The sequence below is a fragment of the Gymnoscopelus braueri genome (genome assembly GCF_963280865.1).
Source record: "Gymnoscopelus braueri genome assembly, chromosome: 13".
Classification (NCBI taxonomy): Eukaryota; Metazoa; Chordata; class Actinopteri; order Myctophiformes; family Myctophidae; genus Gymnoscopelus; species Gymnoscopelus braueri.
The window spans coordinates 25,116,056-25,136,399 of record NC_137615.1 but is presented as its reverse complement, the minus strand read 5'-3'; the positions used below and the strand labels follow the sequence as shown (position 1 = coordinate 25,136,399).

Sequence of the window (20,344 nt, the reverse complement as noted above, 5' to 3'; positions counted from 1 at the left end):
TTTACTTAAGTAAAAAAATGTGAGTAGTGTACCTCTTCCATCACTGATGTAGTGGGGGTCCGCTTCAGCTCAGGGGCCCTTTGGCATAGAGTTAAATTAATGAGCTCTGCTGTATGGACATCTCATTGTCGCAAAACAGTTACAGTAGCATACCGGCAGGAGAAACGTTCCTGTTTACGGCACAGAAGTCAGTCCTCCTTTCACACCAGCATCTGGAAGGAAACCCGTCCATCACACGGTGTGGTTGAAACAAACCACTCGATACGGTGTCATATCTGGTAAGGTGAGAATCCATCCAAATATGTCAACGTGTATGACGAGAAATGCTGTCAAATGTATGTTGTGGAAAGGAAATTAGTCTTGGGAACAAAAGGTATTCAGCTTGCCACCCCGTTAGCTTAGCCAAGCTAACTTAGCCTAGCTAATTTAGCCTAGCTAACGCAACCAGTGTTGCCATGTCAGCTTATTACAAGCGACTTTCCCCCAAATATTCCTCATTTCATTTCAAGAGTTTTTTGAAAATAGCAGATCTACAAGAGTTTGTAGATCGGCTATTTTCGAACAGCCGATAGCCCGTTTAAAGTGCTCATGTGGCCTAGTTTTTTGGGTTTGTTTTCTTAGACCTGGTTGCTTATTTCTCTCATGAAGTATAGCAACACTGCTAACGCGGCCACCTGGCAAGCCCTTAGCCTCATATGTAAGCTTAGCTTACGTTTAGCTAATGTTAGCAGAAGCTAATCCAGATCGTTTCCATTCTATCACATAACTACTGTAATAGCACATGACTCCATTATTTAACCTACGTGAGTAGAAGTGGTTCCAGGCTGTGGGGAATGCACGTTCAGGGCCTGGTCAGTGATGACTAGCCCACTGCGCAAGCCGACCAGTGCCTGTTTGTTCAGTGCATTGATGATGAGATGAGGGACAACAGTGCTGCTAATAGTCTGAGACCTCTCCCTCCATGGATGTCCTCCGGGACATGTTTAACCCCCTCCAATGACTAGTCTATTACACCAGTAGTTCTCAACCTATGCACATGATCTTTGGTGTGTGTGTGTGTGGGGGGGGGTGACAGTGAAGTGACAATTTAAGGACATTTAAGACCTCAACAAAAAAAAGGAAGAAAATAAAAAGGCCATTTAATACTGCATCAAAAATAATCAACAAACTATATTATAAAAACTGCTCAAACGGCGTTGCAAGCTTGTAGATCGGCTATTTTTCACTATGTTTATCTGCGGAACAGAGTCAAACAAAATGTAATGCCTCAACTCCTATAATTCCAAGTGCTAGCTGCATATCAATTGTCCATTGTGTGACCTGTAGTGTAGGTGTTAAGCGACGTGCGCGTCACGTCATTAAAATAGTGTGCAACCACGTTCCAAGTCAGCATTGTAATACTGACTGTCATCATTATGACCGCCGTGATCCAAGGCTACTCCATTGTCACATTGCTGGCTTTCAGGTGCAAAGAAATGGGTGAAATTCGTTTTTGCGGGATGACGACAGCAGGGAGTATTTAAATGGACCTGGAAGGGTCCTATTGGATTTCACTGTGTATGTCACTGGTTCTCAAAGTGAGGACGGGGACCCCAGGAGTCATTGAAAGGGTTCCAGGTGGTCAGACCTGATGAAGACCCACGGTGGTCGAAACGTTGTTTAAATGTATTTAATACATTTTCCACTGGGAGCTACAGTGTGAGGACTCTCCTTCCTTTCTCCAGGGTTCTAGGGGGTCCTCAGCTAAATGGCCTAATGTGTTCCAAACTGGGGTCTTTGAAATAAATAAAAAAGTTCTAGAACCACCGTTTTATGTGATTGGTCATGTGTGTCTGTGTGTATATTGTCTGCTTAAATCAAATAACAAAAGTCTGTCATTTTCTTCCTGACATAAGGTCATCATGGCCAAGTTCCATGCCCCTGTGATCCAGGACAATCCATCAGGATGGGGTCCTTGTGCCGTTCCAGAGAAGTTCAAAGACATGCCATACCAGCCTTTCAGCAAAGGAGACCGTCTGGGAAAGGTTCATATGCCATATGTTACATACATTCAGAGTAGAGCCTGGCCGATGCCAGATCTTTGGGTCTGATCCCGATTTTGGAAAGTCTTAGATCACGGATTACCAATGTTTTGGCCGATATGTTAAAAGTTTCTACTTGAGAATATTTCACAAATAAAAAAGAAATACTAATCATTTTGATAGATACAATTTATACCACCGATATATCCGTGTGGCTCTACTCCATATTTCCCCACCTGAAATGTTAAGTGATATAAGCTTTTTTTCCCCCGTTAGTATCTTTATGTGGTGTACTTAAACATGGTTTAATTGCAGGTGGCTGATTGGACTGGGGCAACCTATCAAGATAAGAGATACACAAGTAAGTGAAACCATTTAGCAAAAACGGCATCAGAACATTTTGATCAAAACATAATAATACAGTATGTGTATTGTGGATTATGCACAGAGACTCACACTATCATTTTCCACTTGTTTTTAGTTGTTGCAACTTGGCACAGTTTGGTCACACTCACGTTTTGCTGCAGATATTTATTGCCACCAAAACGCCACATATGCGACCAATAATTGGTTGCATATGTGAGGTTTGAATTTGGAAGTATCATTATACGTTTGAATTTGGAAGTATCACTTACTATTTTTACAGTAAGTGATAGATTTTTATTTGTTAAGGTTAAAGTATTATATTCTGATAGTAATCATTGCTACAGAGCGTTTGTTCGGTCTCAGGGGTCTCTCCAGCTCTTTAGTAAACAGAATATAGTACATTTTCAGGTAGGTGACAACATTTAAGCCAATCAGGAGAGAGCTCTGAAAATCATTTTCTGTTTAATAAAGAGCTGGAGAGACATGGGAGACTCCTTTTACTGAACAAACACTCTAGCAATGAGGACTATCAGAATATAGAGCTATTTAACCCTTATTTTAACCAAGGTAAATCACTTACCTTACCTTTAATCCAAACAGCAGACATTAAGATGAACTTGCCTCGTTTGTGATGATTTTTTTATACAAATGCTTATTGTAGCACTTTGAGATTTACACAAATGTAAAGTGCATTATAAATAAAATCAATTTACTAAACAGAGCATGTCCATGTGCATGTCAGCCTTACTACCATGTAATAATTGTGTGACCCCCCCCCCCCCTTTCAGATAAATATTCCTCTCAATTTGGGGGTGGTAGCCAGTACGCCTACTTCCATGAGGAGGATGAGACCAGCTTCCAGTTGGTGGACACTGCCAAGACGCAGAAGACTGCTTACCAGAGGAACCGCATGCGCTTTGCTCAGGTACAGGAGCTCTCCACCTGCACTGTGTGCATGGTCACACACGTAACTCAAAATAGATTAAAACATGTCTCCGATGAATAAAAAAATATTAATTTGTCCCACCATAACGTGTTATGTAGCCTAACTGGCCGTCCAAATAACATAATGCCATTTCTGTTAACAGAGGAATCTACGCCGGGACAAGGACCGTAGGAACCTGACCCAGTTCAACATGCAAACCCTGCCTAAGAGTGCCAAGCAGAAGGAGCGGTAAGTTGTGGTCAAAACTGTCAAATGCTCTGTTCTGTTTAGTTTTTCCCATTTATAGTCCAGTCCATCTTCAGCTGGGTCAGTATGTACTAGTACGAGCTGTGAGACCACATTTCCTCAGTTTGAGTCCAGCAAAAAAATATTGATTAGATTTGTAATACATTTCTGTATCCAGGGATCGCATGCGCCTGCAGAAGAAGTTCCAGAAGCAATTTGGCGTCCGTCAGAAGTGGGACCAGAAATCTCAGGTACACAAAAAAATATGATATGACCATATGATGGTAATTATGTAAACATGGATTGACATAATTGATACTATGCTTTTTGTGTATATTATTGTGCTGTACCCACTTTAAACTTAACTCATTCAGTGCCACTCGACGTCTAAGACGTCTAAAAAATTCAGAACCCAAGATATCATGATTTGAAAATGTTCTGCTCCATTCACTTGTTTAACTTCTTACTGAAAAAGGCTGTACCTCGGCTCCTAAGCACTTTTTTTTACAATGAATTTTGTCTCTGGCACTCAGAGCCAAACTGCCAGAATTAGGTCAGGCACTGAATGAGTTAAGTTGTTTCATTTGATTGAATTTTATCTGGAAAACACATTTTAACTGCACTTTTATCATGATTGTTTTATTAATACAGAAGCGTCTCTCCCTCCTTGTTTCCTCTTTTTACCTCCTTCTCTTTTCTGCATATCTGCATTCATTGAGGACCAGCTGAAGCCAAGGGACTCCTCTGTGGAGGTTAGGAGTGACTGGGAGGTAAAGGAAGAGATGGACTTCCCCAGGCTGATGAAGATGAGATACATGGAGGTAGAAGATCCTACTGACATGTAAGTTTGACACACACACACACACACACACACACACACACACACACACACACACACACACACGCACACGCACACACGCAGGGATTGACACTAACACCTGCCCGCCTGCCCGGGGCAGGTAAATCAAATGGTAGGGCAGGTGAAGTTTGCACATGTTGTCTCTCCAGCTCTTTTTATTAAACAGAAAATGCCTTTTCGAGTCAGGATACCAATTTTTTTGAATCAGGACAGAAAACTCAGACAGGATACAGATTAAACAAGTGAAATTGGAAGTGATGACACAAAGAAATGAGCATGTAAAATTGGAACTGGAACATTATAAAAATGAAGCTGTTAAATCTCTCCTGATTGACTGAAATGGTGTCACCTAACTGGAAATTTATTTTTTGTCTATCAAAGAGCTGGAGAGACAGAGAGACCCCTGTTACTGAACAAACACTCTGAGAGTACTATCAGAATATAGAGCTTTAACCCATAACAAAACCCTTTTTGTTTTAACCAAAAAATATCACTTACCCTACCTTCAACCCATAGTCATATTCATAGCTATTTAGATATTTGGCATACATATCATTTTATAAAGGACGATTTACTTTTCGGACAAGTGGTCAAGACCTGTGGGCAAGTAGAAAATGACCTGCCTCTGAGACCTTAGTGTCAACCCCTGACACACACACGCACACGCACACGCACACGCACACGCACACGCACACAAAACTACTACTACTACTTCTGAGCCAGACCTGCACTTAATAAGCCTCCAGTCCAACCAGCTAACGCTTAAGGCTTTGAAAGGATACAAGCAACTGTTGTTTAGCTGCTACTGGTGCTATAGAGCACACAGAGTGCAGAATAACCCCAAAAAAAAACATTTACACCAGTAAATATTGTTTTTTATTTAAGGAAGATGTACAGTGTTAAACATTAATGTTCTCATTTGATGTCATTTTGCCAGTCCAGTATAGAGGGTTCAATTGGTTAAAAAACAAGTAGCACTCGAAGATTGTGGAAGAGTTGAGAGTCTAGAAAACAAGTAATGATGACTATGTGTTGTATATGTCGTCATCTTCAGCGAATGCTGCGGCGCGTTGGAGTTTTATGACAAGGCTTTCGATCGTGTCACCACTCGCAATGAGAGGTCACTCAAGAGCATCAAGAGGATCTTCCACACTGTCACCACCACAGACGATCCTGTCATACGCAAGGTACAAGCACAAATATATATTGATATGGTCCCAGGCATGTTTAGAAACTTGGGCTGTCAAATTATTACACCTTTTAATCGGATTAATCACAGTTTAGCTGTGATTAATTATGATTTAATCACCATTCATAAATAATAATAATAATTAATGACCAGCTCACTGAGCTCAGAGACCTTGTGGTTAGTATCTGCCCCGAGACTGGGACGTTGGGGTTCAATCCCCAGCCGAGTCTATAAAGCGACTATAAAAATGGTACCCAATGCCTCCCTGTTTGGCACTCAGGGTTCGTTGGATTGAAGGCAAGTCCCTGCAACAGCGTCATATCCAGGGTGTGTACTTGTACATAAAGCTGCCTCGCGCTACGGAAACAGGAGATGGGCTCCTGACGTATGAGCCACACTGCTCTGGAACCATTGATTTCCAAAGCTACTTACTCTAACCATTCATGAATATGCCACCTATAGCCGTTTTCTCTGTATATCTTTGTTGGAACGGAAAGATAAATGACAGTAGATATATACTGTACGTGTAAAATTTGTTTATTATGACAAATATGAAAACCAAGTGTGCACCCTTGGTTGTGCAAGTGAAGGAAGTAGAGATAATAGTGAGATTTATTAACTAGCCTACTTCCTTACACTCTGTAAGAGAGTGCAGGGAGTGTCTGCAGTCAGTAATGGAGACATTCTATGACAAATAAACCCTGCTAGAAAAACCATACCTGACATGATGTTGATTAAAATAAATTAGAAACAGTTTTATTATAGTTTTTACATTATAAAATCCTGAGTGTTCATTTAACTCCAGGGTGTAGAATTATTCCATCCAAATCCATTTTGTATACATAGTTACAAATAGATACATTAACACAGATTTTATTGTGTACCTTCTAACATAAAACATGTTGGCTATTCTCTTTCTATAATGCTGTGTATAATGCTTCTGTGTTCTCTCCAGCTGGCTAAAACCCAGGGGAACGTGTTTGCCACCGACGCCATCTTGGCCACGTTGATGTGCTGCACACGCTCAGTGAACAGTTGGGATATCATTGTGCAGAGAGTGGGCAACAAGCTCTTCTTTGACAAAAGAGACAACTCTGACTTTGGTGAGCCTTTTTGTAGTGTATTGCATGTGTAACTCGTCTGTCCGTAAAGGGCTTGATGATATACTTATGTATATCCAGTTTTATAGTGCGGTGTTGCGCATCGAAAATAGCCAATGTACAAAGCACACAAAATATCACAATTTTGGGGTGCGACATCGTTGTGTGCAACTATAAATCACGAGATATCGTCTTGTTTGTAAATATCTAAAGTTGTGCCTTATCTGTTGCACTAACTTAGATTTGTTAACCGTGAGCGAGACCGCCAATGAGCCACCGCAGGATGAGGGCAACTCCTTCAACTCTCCCCGTAACCTGGCCATGGAGGCCACCTACATCAACCACAACTTCAGCCAGCAGTGTCTTCGTATGGTACGCCTAACCCAGCCAAGTCCACGCTCTTGCGCAGAAACCTTAAATTTCCATATTTCATCTTTTTATGTTCATTAAAATGAATGGCCTTTCTTATACTTAGTTGTGTGACAGTATCGCGCAAATGTAGAGGAAATATCAGATCTGCGAGCACAAAAGCTTGTAGATCTTTGAAAAATATTGCCTATGATGACCACAAGTTGAAAGTGGTTAAGTCTGTTTTTTTATAAATATTGAATCAAAAGAATTAATAAGAGCTTGTAACTAAATGACTCCATTGGATAATTTCCTGAAAAGTAATGGTTTTGGACATAAGGTTTCTGCCCAACAGTGATGATATACTGTTAAACCTATGACCTTGAAATTAAACTATTGCCTTTTCTACAGGGAGGAGAGCGTCACAAGTTTCCCAACCCCAATCCATTTGTGGAGGAAGACATGGAGAAGAGCGAGGTGGCCTCTGTTGCTTACAGGTGTGTACTGCCCCCTGCTGGTTAGTTTCAGTAAGGCTCCAGATGATGCAATCTTAGACTTGTGTAGCCAGATGATCAGATCTCTGCCTACTGATTTGTCCGGTGACATCTAAATTCAGTGAATGGGCTAAACCTGGGTAGAAACAATTTGGGAATAAAAAAAATAAAAGCATCACAGAATAAATTCAAAAACGTTAGGGCGATCCTTCGTCAGGGACAGTGTTAGGATTGGGCATAGGTTTCTTATCAGTGATTTTCTCTGCCATCCAAGCCCATTCATTGTATTTAGAATTTTTCCACAGAACGTATTAGTAGGCAGAGATCTGCGATCGTCTGGCTATGCGAGACTACAATCATATCACAATGAAGAGATGTCATGCCATCTAATTGTACCCTAATCGAATTTATCTGTCTTAAGTAACACTGTGACCTTATGTCTTTTGGGTGCAGAACGGTATAATTGAATGAAGATGGACATCTCCCATCTGTTTTTAAACATGCACCAGGTTTTATTTTGTCGCAAGCTTCTAACAATACATTTGAGTAGGATAGATTTCTCAGTGTGCATAATAAAACAGCCACAATATAGCCCATTTTGCAATGGCATATTCATAACGCTCGGTGCACTAGTCCGGGTTCAGGGCATGTATAGCAGAGACGTACAGAGAAAATATAATCAATAATAAATTCATACAATTTCAACGTACTAGACAAATAAATTGCAAAGAACCGAGTACTGTATAAGGAACTTGTTACAACTCAAATAATTTGTTAGTAGTTCCAGCTGAATGAACAGATTGAATTTTCAAATCATTGTCCAACACAGCCTATGTAGCTCTCATAACAGATGTCCATATAACATATATACCTAGTACGTTTTTGTTTTCTTTCCCAAATAGGTCTACATAATTAAAAAAAATTACTCGCACAGAAAATGACAAGGAATTATGGTAAATGCTTCTGACTTGTCAACAAGCAAAACACTGTTAACGGCTTAGTTTCAGTATAAAATACATGGACAGCTACCATGACTATAAATATTTATTAAGTCAAGTGAATGCCCATGTCAGGACAAATCGCTGTAGTTCCCCTTTGCACTAGCTCGTGTATTGAAGCTAGATGCCCATTATAAGTAGAGGTTGAACTCAATGAAATGGTGTTCTCAAAGGGCAAAAACCTTTTCAGAGTCTAGTTGTCACATGGCACACAATGATTTCCCCTGGCCTTGCTAGAGTTCTTTTTCAGCGTCTATTATTCAGTTATATAACCATTCTAAAGAGAGAGAAAGAGAGGGAGAATCTAATAATCTAGTTCCATTTGACCCATTTGTCGTCAGCAACTCCTACCTGAACGTGCCATCACTGCATGTATGTGTAAAAAAATAGCGGAAATAGCCGACGCGTTGTGGGCTTGTAGATCTGCTATTTCCCAAAAATGTATGAAAAGGTTTCAACATGGAAAACGATCATCACGATTATGCAAAATAAATTTGATTATCTCAAATGATTGTGATTATGTATTAACTAGGTTCAGGCGGCCATGCAGCCCTCACAGCTAGAGTTCACACCTACGTCACACTGCCGTTCAGACCAATATGTCTGAGTCATAGTGTTGGGTGCTTTGTCAGAGTACCCGTCTGTCTGTGTCACTTTTGTGCCCATACATGGGCAACACAGACACCTGTCTGTGTTGCATTGCAACCCGTTGTTGAACTTGTAGATTGGCTCTTTTCGATTAGCCAAACTACACATTTAGCTGGTGGTCCCTGGACGCCACTTTGAGAAACACACTGGTCTAATAAATCTCCTTTGGCGTTTCAGGTACCGTCGCTGGAAGCTGGGAGAGGACATCGACTTGATTGTTCGCTGTGAGCATGATGGTGTGATGACCGGAGCTAATGGAGAGGTTTCTTTCATTAACGTCAAGACGCTGAACGAATGGGACTCCAGGGTAAAGGAAGTGAGGAAGCCATGGGTTGAAATAGCCATTTAGACTTGGCAGAATTACTGATCTTGGAGCCTTTTATTAGGGTTCGGACTACTGCTCTGTATGTTAATGTGCTTATCTTCCATTTCAGCACTGTAATGGAATAGACTGGCGACAGAAGTTGGACTCCCAGAGAGGTGCTGTCCTGGCCACAGAGCTGAAGAACAACAGCTACAAACTGGCCCGTTGGACATGCTGTGCCATGCTGGCTGGATCGGAGTACCTAAAGCTTGGGTGAGGAACACGCATCTCTACCTCCCTTTGGAAGGTGTCTTTTAAAGACAAACCGATGACAAAATTTGGGTCTGATCATGAATTTGGAGAGTTCTAGACTACTGTTTATTGATGTTTTTTTTTACCAATCTTTTGTCAAAAATAAAAAAGCATGTTGTGAACTTTTATGGCTATTTTGGAAAATGTTTGCCTGTAATCGCATTCCCAAAATAGTGTCGCTAGATTGAAAATGGTTAAAATTTAGTACACATCGGCTGCATAATTGCAGATACCAAAAAAGGCAAATAATGGCCGATATATCGGTCTGCCTCTTTGTGCTTTCGGCATACCAAAATTGTCTCTTAAAATACATTGCCAAGTCTGTTTTGATCAACTCAATTGCATTCTCGACCCCCTCTCTCTAGATATGTGTCTCGCTACCATGTGAAGGACTCGGCCCGCCATGTCATCCTGGGTACCCAGCAGTTCAAGCCCAATGAGTTTGCCAGCCAGATCAACCTGAGCATGGAGAACGCCTGGGGCATCCTCCGCTGTGTCATCGATATCTGCCGCAAGCTGGATGAGGGCAAGTACCTCATCCTCAAGGACCCCAACAAGGTGAGCTACCATCCAGCACTGCTGTCGGCCGGAACCTAGTTTGTACATCCAAAATCTTTACTATTCTACAAATGGAAAATTTCCTGTGTTCCAATGATCCAGTATAGTTATTGAGTCACAAGCTCTTGTTAATACTTTTAATTGGTTCAATATTTATGAAACCCACAGACACACATAACCACGTTCACTGTTGAAAATGGCAAAAAATAGCCGATCTACAAGCTCACAACACGTTGTAGCACGCATTGGGAGCTTGTAGATAGTGACATTCTTGCACAATGAAGTAAGGCATTAATTTACGGAGATGCAAGGTTACTGCCCAACGGCAACGACTGGCTTCTTGGTCACAATTTGTGTCAGCGATTTCAGTGACACTTAATTTTGGGTAAATTGAGAGCGAGTGGTAAATTGTAATGCTGGTCAGGAAAGTGGTTTGATGGTGGTTGCATTTGTCCCGTTTCCAACAGCAAGTGATCCGCGTGTACAGCCTGCCTGATGGGACCTTCAGCTCTGATGAAGATGAGGAAGAAGAGGAGGATGAAGAAGATGAGGAGGAGGAAGGTGAGATTGGGAAATCAAGTAATACGTTGGAATGACATTGACAGGGATTTACATATCAAGGACCCCCAAATTGATAGACATTTGGCCGCGTACCCCCATCTGAAAGGATTTTGTGCCAGGGACCCCCATTTGTCAATATGAAAAAGAATTTAAACTAGCAGATCTACAAGCTCACAACGCATTGCATCGCATTCACCCTAACCCCAGGCTGATTTTGTCGTTTGTCTTCCAGTTCAGGTAAAAAACTACAGCAGATAAAAAAACATGGCAAACTATCCAGCAACACAGCTGCACCGAATAAATGGCCATGCCAATGTGCAAGCATGTACATCAAATAATCTAACGCACCCATTATTAATTTGATTAGCAGCAGCTGTGTTGCTTACATCACTGTACTATAGTACAGTGATTATGCTGCCTGCTATGTTTTTACCCTGCTGTAGGTTTTAACCTGAAGTGGAAAACAAACTACAAAATCAGCCTAGGGTTTCATCCCGCTTTAACAAAAACACCATTGTTGTGTTTTTTCTTGTTGAGGAGTCTTGTTATTGGCCAAAAAAAATTCCCCCTCACTTATGTTACATATATCTTCTACTGTTCTTTACATTTCTACTTTGCTTTTTCCCCCCGTCCCCTTTCCCCCCACACAGATGAAGAGAATTGAGGTGTGGAGACTGCTTAGTGACCAAAGTGGCCTACCTACACTTGACAATACATTACCTTCATTCATTCTGATATTCAATAAACATATGATTGGCCATCTTGTTTTATGTGCATTTTCTATTGCTTGTTAGCTCCTCCTCCATGAAGCATGTGTTCAATAAAACTTTTCCACTCTGAGCCATGTTAGATGAGATTAGTTTATTGTTCCCTATAATCATGTCGGCAAGTAAATTATTAAACCATTTTATCTCGTATACATGAGTAGTTGGCTAACGCGTAACCATAATAACCAGCTAGCTGTAATGAGACACGTAGAGTAGACAGTAAAAATATTTCAGAATGGATGGAGAGTACTATTTTCCTCCTTTTATAGTTGCAGTTGCTGTGACTCGGTGTCCCAGATGAATTTCAGATCCATGTCGTCCATTCGCTCCTGAAGGATCTGATCAAACATCTCACTCTGGGCCATGGTAAAGGTGTTCTTCCAGTCACCAACCTTACCTGCAATTACAATAGAATCACAACTGATGATGCATCAAAACGTATTGGGTCAGAGTCCTGTAATCAGGAGGTCTGATGTCAACAATCATGGGTCCTGACAATGTGTCTTAAGATGTTGAACCTTTTCTTTCTCACTGAAGTTGCTATTATGGCTATTTGATAGTAGATCTGTGTAAGGTCATAGGCTTATTGCCAACAGTGAAAGTTAAATGTTTACCTTTGCGCATAAAGGCTCCTTTTAGCCTCTCTGTTGACACAAACTCATAGTTGGCTTTAGGGTCGGTCTTCATGTTCTTGAAGGTAGATTTTGCCACAATTTGATCAATGGAATCGTCACTGAGGTCTTTTCTTAAGAAATGGCAGATCTTTGTTACTGCTGTCTTCAGATCCTACAAGAAAAATGGGCAGTGGGTGAAAGAAATTTAAACTTTGAATTGTAGGTATGTTGAATATCCCCAATGGAGACCAGGGGTTGTGCCATGTTGTTAAATCTTACCAAAATCATATCCTCATATGTCAGGAACAGTATGTTGTACTGGTCTCTCTTAGTATGCCACTCTCTGATGTGATCAAACCAGGAGCTTGCGCCAACTGCATAATGACATGGTATTTATACTGTCAATGTAAAGAAGTGCATAAAGACATGGTATTAATACTGTCAATGTAAATGTAGATTTGAGTGACAATTATAAATGACTGGAAGCAGTTAATTGGAGAGGATCACATACTTCAGAATAACTTTCAGTGACAACAGACCTACCATTCCCTGACAGATACTGCTCCAAAAAGTCCTCGAAGCTTTTTGGCGTTTCCAGATCAGCCCAGATACAGCAGAAGTGGTAATATGACACAAGGTTGTCCTTTGGGTTCCGCATTACATAGATAACCTGCCATTAAAAAATAATAAATAGCAGCCTGCAACACCAGTGAACATGAGGTATTAAATCGACCAACGGGTCCTCTTACTTTCCCCCTCTCCTTCAATCCTGGAGGCATGAGAGTCGGGGTGAGGTGAGAGGCAAATAACCGAGGAGAGGGTCGTAAGGAGTAATCTGAACGACCTTCCATGTATTCCAGCCATGGCATTCGCTCCAGGTTGTTGGGATAGGAAACAGAAACACCTTCATCTAATTCGTATATGGAAGTGATGACTTGCTGAGTCCATATAGTGCCTGTGTGTCAAAATGTTCAAAAAGCTTTTGAGACATTATTAAAAGCCTATAATGGGTCATTTTAGCATCTTAGCACTTAAAAGTGCAACTCACTAAACAGCCAGTCCAAATAAATTGTCTCACTCACCAGATTTGGGGTAAGTGACGAGAAAGACGTCATCATCACGAATGCCAAACCCCTGAAGAGAATCGATGTATTCAGCAGTTGTGGCACCAACTGCAAAATTATAGTTTTTATACCTACAGAGATTATCTGTGATCTTCTCCATGTGGAACTTTTGAATAAAACCAATATAGAGCTAACCTATATGTGACATACGATAGGTGCATGACAGTCCACATAGACTGGACTTTGGACCTTAGTAATAAATACATGCTGAACTGATACAGTATGTGTACTGTATAGCCTATCGTCCTCGGGCAACTCCTCCTGGGGTCACAGTGAATTGTTCTCACGTGCATTTCTACATTATATTACACTCGAATCAACTCCACACACGAGCTTTGTGTATAAAACAGTTCTGATGTTTATTTTTATCACAGCAGGAGACACGAGTACCGGTAAAAGCTTCTTGATCAGACAACCATAGAGTTACAATATATAACTTCCTTTTGATGACAACCACTGCTTTTTAGGTAGCTTTTTTTAGGTAGCAATAACCAGGTATGTATGATGCCATTTCTATAGGTATACCCCAGTGAGTATTAACAGCCAAGCCCAATCCTTGTAGGTACTACAATTACTTATTACATTACTATATATTGAAAAAGCCATCCAATACTATGTGATTTAAATACGCCATACTAGGCTATATCAAACAAAGTCATACTGTAAAAAAGAAAAAGGGCATACTATTCTGTCTACTGTAGGCTATATAGCCCACTATACTGTACTACTACTATATCATCAATTGGATTAGGTTATACTGTCCCATGGCATGAGATTAAAGTTGTTTAAAAAAAAACTACCAGATACTGTATACGCTTGCTTGTCCTTTTTAATGCTTTTAGATCTGTTGTCTGTATGTCTTCTGACAGCTTTGTAATCTGTCCTCCTCATGCATGTCACTTTTCAAAACTTAAGTATAGTATGTCTTTAACACATGACCTATATACAGTATCTTACAGTAGCCTTTCAGTTGATGTTCTCTCTTTGGTGGTGAATGATGATAATTCCTATGTAGATTAGAACAAGAATATTTCCCAGTATCTAACTGACAATTTATCCATCTGAGGTGTATTCCCAAGCTTTTCTGGTACTTGATTCATTCAACTATCCTCTATTTGTGACAATAGAATAGCCGTGTATTGGAAACATCTGCTTATCCCAGGACGCGATGCATGGTTTTTATTGCATCAACACATACAAAATATTCATTGTATTTTTCATAATTTCAGTCAGTACAATCTTCTTGAAAAATATATATTCATTCTTAATTCTTTATGATTTTTTTTATGAAGGTGTGTGCTTTTCTGTTTCAATATTGCAAACACAAACAAATCTTTTTCAAGTCAGTCATGTTCTCTGGAAGACAATAAAATAAAACATTAAAATTTAAAGTGATATATACTTAAATATTTATAAACAATATAACCATATTTTGAAACAATATGAAAGACTTTATGCTCAGATGACAAAATAATATGGTATTTTGGCAATTTTAAATCTTGTTCAATTACTGACTGTTTGCTACTGTATAATGCAACGCTTTTTCTTTTCTTTCCCTTCATTTCCCACTGGATCAGAGGGTAAGATCTGTTCCCTAAAGATTTTCATCTCCCTTTTTTGATAAAATGGCAGCTCAAGGTGAACTTTCTTCTTTGTTGATGTCAGCATGCCTTCACTCAGAGAGTCATGGATCTTCTTCCATGAGTCCAGCTCTGAACGCCACAGTGAAGCTCTTGATCGGATGAACTGTGAGACTTCACTCTGGCTGCCTTTAGCCAGACTCATGCTGTCTTTGCAGATGAACATGATATCCAAGCCGATGAAAAGGGCATTTACAACAATGAGACCGGCCCGAGCTGAATTAGAGATAGCATATGTCCCTTTGGCTGCTGCCTGGCCTATATCTGGAATGTCGGAGGCTATCCTGGGCACATTCCGAACTGCTTTACCTTCCTGGAGCAACAGCTTGCCACCACTGGTGGCACCATCAATTATAGAATCAATGCCTTTTCCAACAACAGCTGTATTTTTTAGGATTTGCCTCTGGCAGTGTGGTGTTTGCTTTGGACACCTCTTCTAGATATTCCTGGATGCTCTTCACATCTTCCATGAAATTGTGAAATATCTCATTGGCTCTCTTTTGTTGTGTACTATTTACTGCGATCTCTGTGCCTGTGGTGACTGCACTGTTGATTCCACTGGTAATACCTAGCCCTACCCCGGTCATGGTTAGAGCTAGGGACACTCCAGCTGTTACAGGGATCAAGGCCAGACCAACAATGGAGAGCACGCCTCCAACTGCTCCCACTGAGCTACCTGCTACACTGGAGATCTTGGCTCCCTTCTTCATCCTATCTAGCTGGACAGCACTTTCCTCCAGTCCAGTTAGAAACTGCAACATTCTGGGCTTACAGTTGCTGAACCTCCTGATGAAGCCAGAGGAGGAATCATCCTGGAACAAGAACCCAACTCTAAAGTGCTGGTCCATCCTGAGAGAGAAAAAGACAGGAGGTCAAGTAAAACTCATCAACTTGAAATTGGTGTTGGACATGTCCAACATTTTCCTATCAGTGTTTATTGTTTGCTGTTTAATCACTGCCATAGCCTCCCAGTGTCAGCTACTGGAGGACAGAAGCTCAGCTCCAAGCTCAGTTTATAGATCTTCTGTCCTCCAGTCAAGTAGCTGATGCCAATGGAGGATGGAAGAACCACAAACTGAGCTTGACCAAGCTGTGTTCACCTCTTACCTAAACTCAGCTACTGTACAAAGAGAGGCCAAAGCAAGTCAGTTCTGAACCTAACCTGGATCTTGATTCAATAGTTACCTTATATCAGTGAGATGTTTAATATGATTACACATATCCAGTATGTCAACCTCAGACAAATCCGCAGTCAGTTGGACCACCGTTTTTGTACTCTTCATCTTCCAAAATTCTCTGACAGCGCTATATGAACGAGAAGATCATGATTAATTTCTGAACATTTTTCCTTGTGCACAAACTATTTTACAATGAATGATGAATACGTTTGAGTTTGTTTATGATGAGTTCTTAATTTACCTTTTCTCCATTATATCACAGATCTCCTGGGTAATACATATGTATTTGTCCAGATACATTAAATGCACTTCCACATTATGAAGACTGGGAGAGAAGAAGCTACCAGCTTCTCTCTTAAACTGCAGGAGGAGTGGGCAGACCTGGATTGCAGCAGTGATGACAGCCTGAACACTCTTAAAGCTTGTCCCCTCTGGCAACCGTAAAACCTGGTTCTTCTCCACAAACACATGCAAAGAGGTGACTGCCAGTGTTTCCACAGCATCCACAAACCTGTTCAGCTTCTCAAAGCCTTCTATAGTGCCCTTAAGAACCACATCCAGCTCCTTCTCCAGCTCCTCAAGTCTTCTATCTGCAGTCATTAGGGTCAGCTTGCTCATCAAGTATTCTCCCAAAGCCTTGCCTCTATCCTTGGACTTGGTGACATGGTCAAAGCTTAGATCAATTCCATCTGCCCTCTCTTTGATGTCCTTCATCATGTTTTTCTCTTCTGTCCTCTTGCACTTCCATTTTGAAAGAGACAGACAGAATTCTCTCACTGTGGCAATGTGACCGAGGGTGTCGGAGGTATACTGGCACAAAGTCTCCTGCAGCTCCTCTCTGTAACATCCAATGACAATATGAACATTTCTTTATTAAATAATTTGACAGGACATAGGAAGTGCATGGGAAAATTTCATTTGAAAGCTCCTACCAGGTCTAAACACACTTATGCTATGACACATAATTTTGTTTACACCAAATCCTACATGAAGAACTCTCAGTTTACGTTTTTGCCCCGCTAGTGGTGGTTTAAGTTGACGTTGGTGTTTGTCACTCATACAATACAGTTAGCAGTAGTGAATGTCTTGTACTTCATGTTACCTCCAGACAGTGTGAATAACAATACAATAATTATTATAAAATACAATAGAACTATTCAATAGTAGTAATAAAAACATAATAGCCTTACAAATATGCAAATATTCATGCTGGACAGTCTGCAGTATAATACGTGTATACTGAATAGGCTGTTTGTATATTCAACTTTAAACAATCCTGTACAGTCTATAACTGTATAGGCTATACTCTACATATCACAGCCATTTCACCTGTTGCTGCTGTGAACTGGTGGCAGTAAAATAAACACAGAGCTGAGCCCACACCAGTCTCCACTTGAGTTACAGAAGTCTGAAGTTGTTGTAAAAGATTTGTACACAAGATGGAGCCAATGGTTTATATAGAAGATGAATTAAAGTGCACTGGCTACTGTGACAGGGCTCTGAGCTGCTGTTTACATTTCATTGTAACAAATAAATAATGATAACAATAATTAATTATTATTATTATTATTATTAATAATAATACTATAACATTATTATTATGCATGGTTGTTTGATTGGAGTTGGAACATTCTGGTGGCAAAGATGTGTTGGTGACCAAATCAAAACCATTTTTGAAGACAGGGACTTAACCTTAGATCAAGACTCCCGTAGATGTATTTGATCGATTTTGACATTTTTATATAGTCTTAGAGCAACCACCCCTCCCAGTTTACCCTGACATGTCAGTGTCACCAGTAAAGCCCGTATTTCTCCGAACATGTATTTGCGTATTTGTGCAATGTATTAGTCCATATGTTTCAATAAAGAAGTGTTTTAACTTTTAATCCCGCCTGTGGCCGTACGCCATCCCCCCCCCCCTCTCTCGTTTACTTGCCGTTTACATTGAGTGTAATTCTGGCTTTCACCGGATGCGCCCCGTCACTAACCTCCGATAGAATCGGCCACAGACGGGATTAAAACAAAAATATATAGACTAATACATTGCACAAATACTTCGGAAACTTAGTTAACATTTGGGGAAAGCGGGTAAACACCTTAAATTTTGCATTTGTACATGTTCGGAGAAATGCAAGCTTTACTGGTGACATTTCAGTGCAAACTAGGTGGGGGGTGGTCACTAAGACCCTCGTAGATACGAAAGTAAAAGTCAGACTAAATACATGATCTACGATATAGTCGTGATCTAAGGCTAGGACAGAACACTCACTGCATCCTGTCATACTATAGTATTATTCTCTCTCTCTCTCTCTCTCTCTCTCTCTCTCTCTCTCTCTCTCTCTCTCTCTCTCTCTCTCTCTCTCTCTCTCTCTCTCTCTCTCTCTGGATAACCTTTAATGTTACACTGAATGTTAGCCTGAAGACTTACCGTTGCAGAGGTCGTTTGCTCTTTTTATCTCCATAATGTTGTTCCCCTTTATCATATGTACCCATGTTATCAGTAGAGTGGATAGAATCGAACAAAAATATTTGAGTCTGTATGATTAATCTTTTGAAGAGATCAGAACCCAGATTAAAGCTTTCTATGGGGACCTGTAGGATCCTTCAGTCCATTTATACCCCTTCACAGGTGTGGTGTCAGCAGTTACTGTAAGGTGCTGTGTTATCAGTCCTTCCTAAAGTTTCGTTTTCCTTTCTTCTCTTGTTGAACTCTTTATCAGCTTTTAACCCTTTTGATGTCAATTTCTTAACACATATCTTTATATACCACAAACAATTCTTCAAATAAATTATTTTCTGATCAGAGTCATAAATTAAGTCCCTGCCAGAATTATTTCAGAATTTTTGCTGTAGACTGCCAGAGATTTTTCATTGAAAAAAAAAATTCTCAGGAGCCGAGATACAGATTTTTTAAGTTTTAAGTTAACAATGAAGTGGATAGGAGTTTAAATCTTTGATATATCATATCTCCTTGGTCTTTGGGTCTAAAAATAAGAAAAAAACGAAAAAAACAAAAAAAAACTTTTTTTTTCTTCTTTTTTTTTTTAAATAGAACGCAGATCTGCGTCTTTGGCAGCCAGGCGAGAAATTAAATAGAACGCAGATATGCGTCTTTGGCAGCCAATGTGTTAGCTGGTGCATTCTGCATGGAGACAATGAAGCACCTTGCTCTTAGCTTTCAGGCTTTTGTCTCTCATTGAGCTGACAGTAATTCATGGAACCATTTTTCGATCATCTATTTGTCTAACGAGATTATGTAAATATAAAGAAAACATCACATGGATGCATTACTAAAGCATTACACTAAAAGACACTTGTTAGTTTTAGCCATAGATTTGAATGTTTTACCAAAATATCATAGTTGCTGAATACACAACCTGGTGTCTTCAGCCAAGTGCTGAACTCAAAAATGGCAGGCTTGAAAACATAAAATGTATATCTTCATCTAGGTATTTAACACCTTGAATCACAGAATCCTTCAGTGTGTTCATATATCTGACTGCTTTTCATGCTAACACTTAAACTGAAGAGGATAGGCGATCACCTAACCTCTTGGGCAACATTGCTTCTTTTTGGATTAGGTTATACTGTCCTATGGCATAACAGTCTGAGAACTACTACTTCTTTAAGAGCTTTATAATCTTTCTCCAAAACATTGTTTTTAATTAAAAGTATTTAGACTATAACAATGCTGAAAGTACTTTGTAGTTAAGAATACTAGGCCTTCACACATGACCTATAAATCATTAGTAACATTATGATTGAGCCACAGGGTCCTTCTACACTTCTGCTTTTCCTATTAGCTTTTTAAAGGTGGTGCAAGTTATATATTCTTGTTTATGTAAGTGTTAAAGAGCTATATTTTGCAATAGTAATGATTGCTAATAGTATTTGTTCAATAACAGGCGTCTCCCCGTCTCTCCAGCAAATGAATCTGAGCAATAACATTCAGGGTGGGTGTGTGGTAAATTAGTTATTTATTTATTTACAAGTTAAATTTTACAGGGAAAGATTACATTAATCAACATTAAGGTAAGTGTGCATTCCCATGCACGCTTTTGCTGTAACTTGATGCATGGACAATTGTCGACA

At 40.1% G+C, this 20,344-nt stretch overlaps 3 protein-coding genes across 5 annotated transcripts in view; 2 read left to right on the top strand and 1 right to left on the bottom strand.

Moving 5' to 3' along the window:
* The window catches only part of LOC308099084 (E3 ubiquitin/ISG15 ligase TRIM25-like), a 228,588-nt gene that overhangs the window by 145,799 nt on the left and 62,445 nt on the right, over positions 1-20,344 (top strand). The window lies entirely within an intron of this gene.
* Positions 162-11,689, top strand: eif3d (eukaryotic translation initiation factor 3, subunit D). Of its 3 annotated transcripts, none has more exons than XM_080447674.1 (16): positions 162-278; positions 1,896-2,024; positions 2,337-2,382; positions 3,176-3,312; positions 3,476-3,561; positions 3,737-3,809; positions 4,284-4,399; positions 5,472-5,604; positions 6,562-6,709; positions 6,948-7,078; positions 7,466-7,551; positions 9,372-9,510; positions 9,629-9,771; positions 10,176-10,368; positions 10,836-10,929; positions 11,580-11,689. In XM_080447674.1, exons 2-16 carry the CDS (start codon positions 1,902-1,904, stop codon positions 11,591-11,593), a joined length of 1,662 nt encoding a protein of 553 aa, XP_080303800.1. In that variant the 5' UTR covers positions 162-278; positions 1,896-1,901; the 3' UTR covers positions 11,594-11,689. The 3 variants fall into 3 exon arrangements, with proteins under 3 accessions (XP_080303800.1, XP_080303801.1, XP_080303799.1); XM_080447675.1 differs by having other exon boundaries at positions 183-283; positions 9,372-9,501; XM_080447673.1 differs by having other exon boundaries at positions 183-283.
* Positions 11,772-13,553, bottom strand: sult3st1 (sulfotransferase family 3, cytosolic sulfotransferase 1). Its single transcript, XM_080447697.1, has 6 exons — positions 13,393-13,553; positions 13,060-13,265; positions 12,854-12,980; positions 12,590-12,684; positions 12,311-12,482; positions 11,772-12,093 (listed from the first exon to the last, which is right to left on the bottom strand). Exons 1-6 carry the CDS (start codon positions 13,532-13,534, stop codon positions 11,960-11,962), a joined length of 876 nt encoding a protein of 291 aa, XP_080303823.1. The 5' UTR covers positions 13,535-13,553; the 3' UTR covers positions 11,772-11,959.

Excerpts from the sequence above, each read along its gene's own strand:
- eif3d (XM_080447674.1), top strand. The coding sequence starts at position 1,902 with ATGGCCAAGTTCCATGCCCCTGTGATCCAGGACAATCCATCAGGATGG. Across the intron at positions 9,772-10,175 it reads TCGGAGTACCTAAAGCTTGG|ATATGTGTCTCGCTACCATG; the intron begins GTGAGGAACACG and ends CCCTCTCTCTAG. Across the intron at positions 10,369-10,835 it reads TCCTCAAGGACCCCAACAAG|CAAGTGATCCGCGTGTACAG; the intron begins GTGAGCTACCAT and ends CGTTTCCAACAG.
- sult3st1 (XM_080447697.1), bottom strand. The coding sequence starts at position 13,534 with ATGGAGAAGATCACAGATAATCTCTGTAGGTATAAAAACTATAATTTT. Across the intron at positions 12,483-12,589 it reads CATATGAGGATATGATTTTG|GATCTGAAGACAGCAGTAAC; the intron begins GTAAGATTTAAC and ends TTTTTCTTGTAG. Across the intron at positions 12,094-12,310 it reads AGGAGCCTTTATGCGCAAAG|GTAAGGTTGGTGACTGGAAG; the intron begins GTAAACATTTAA and ends TTGTAATTGCAG.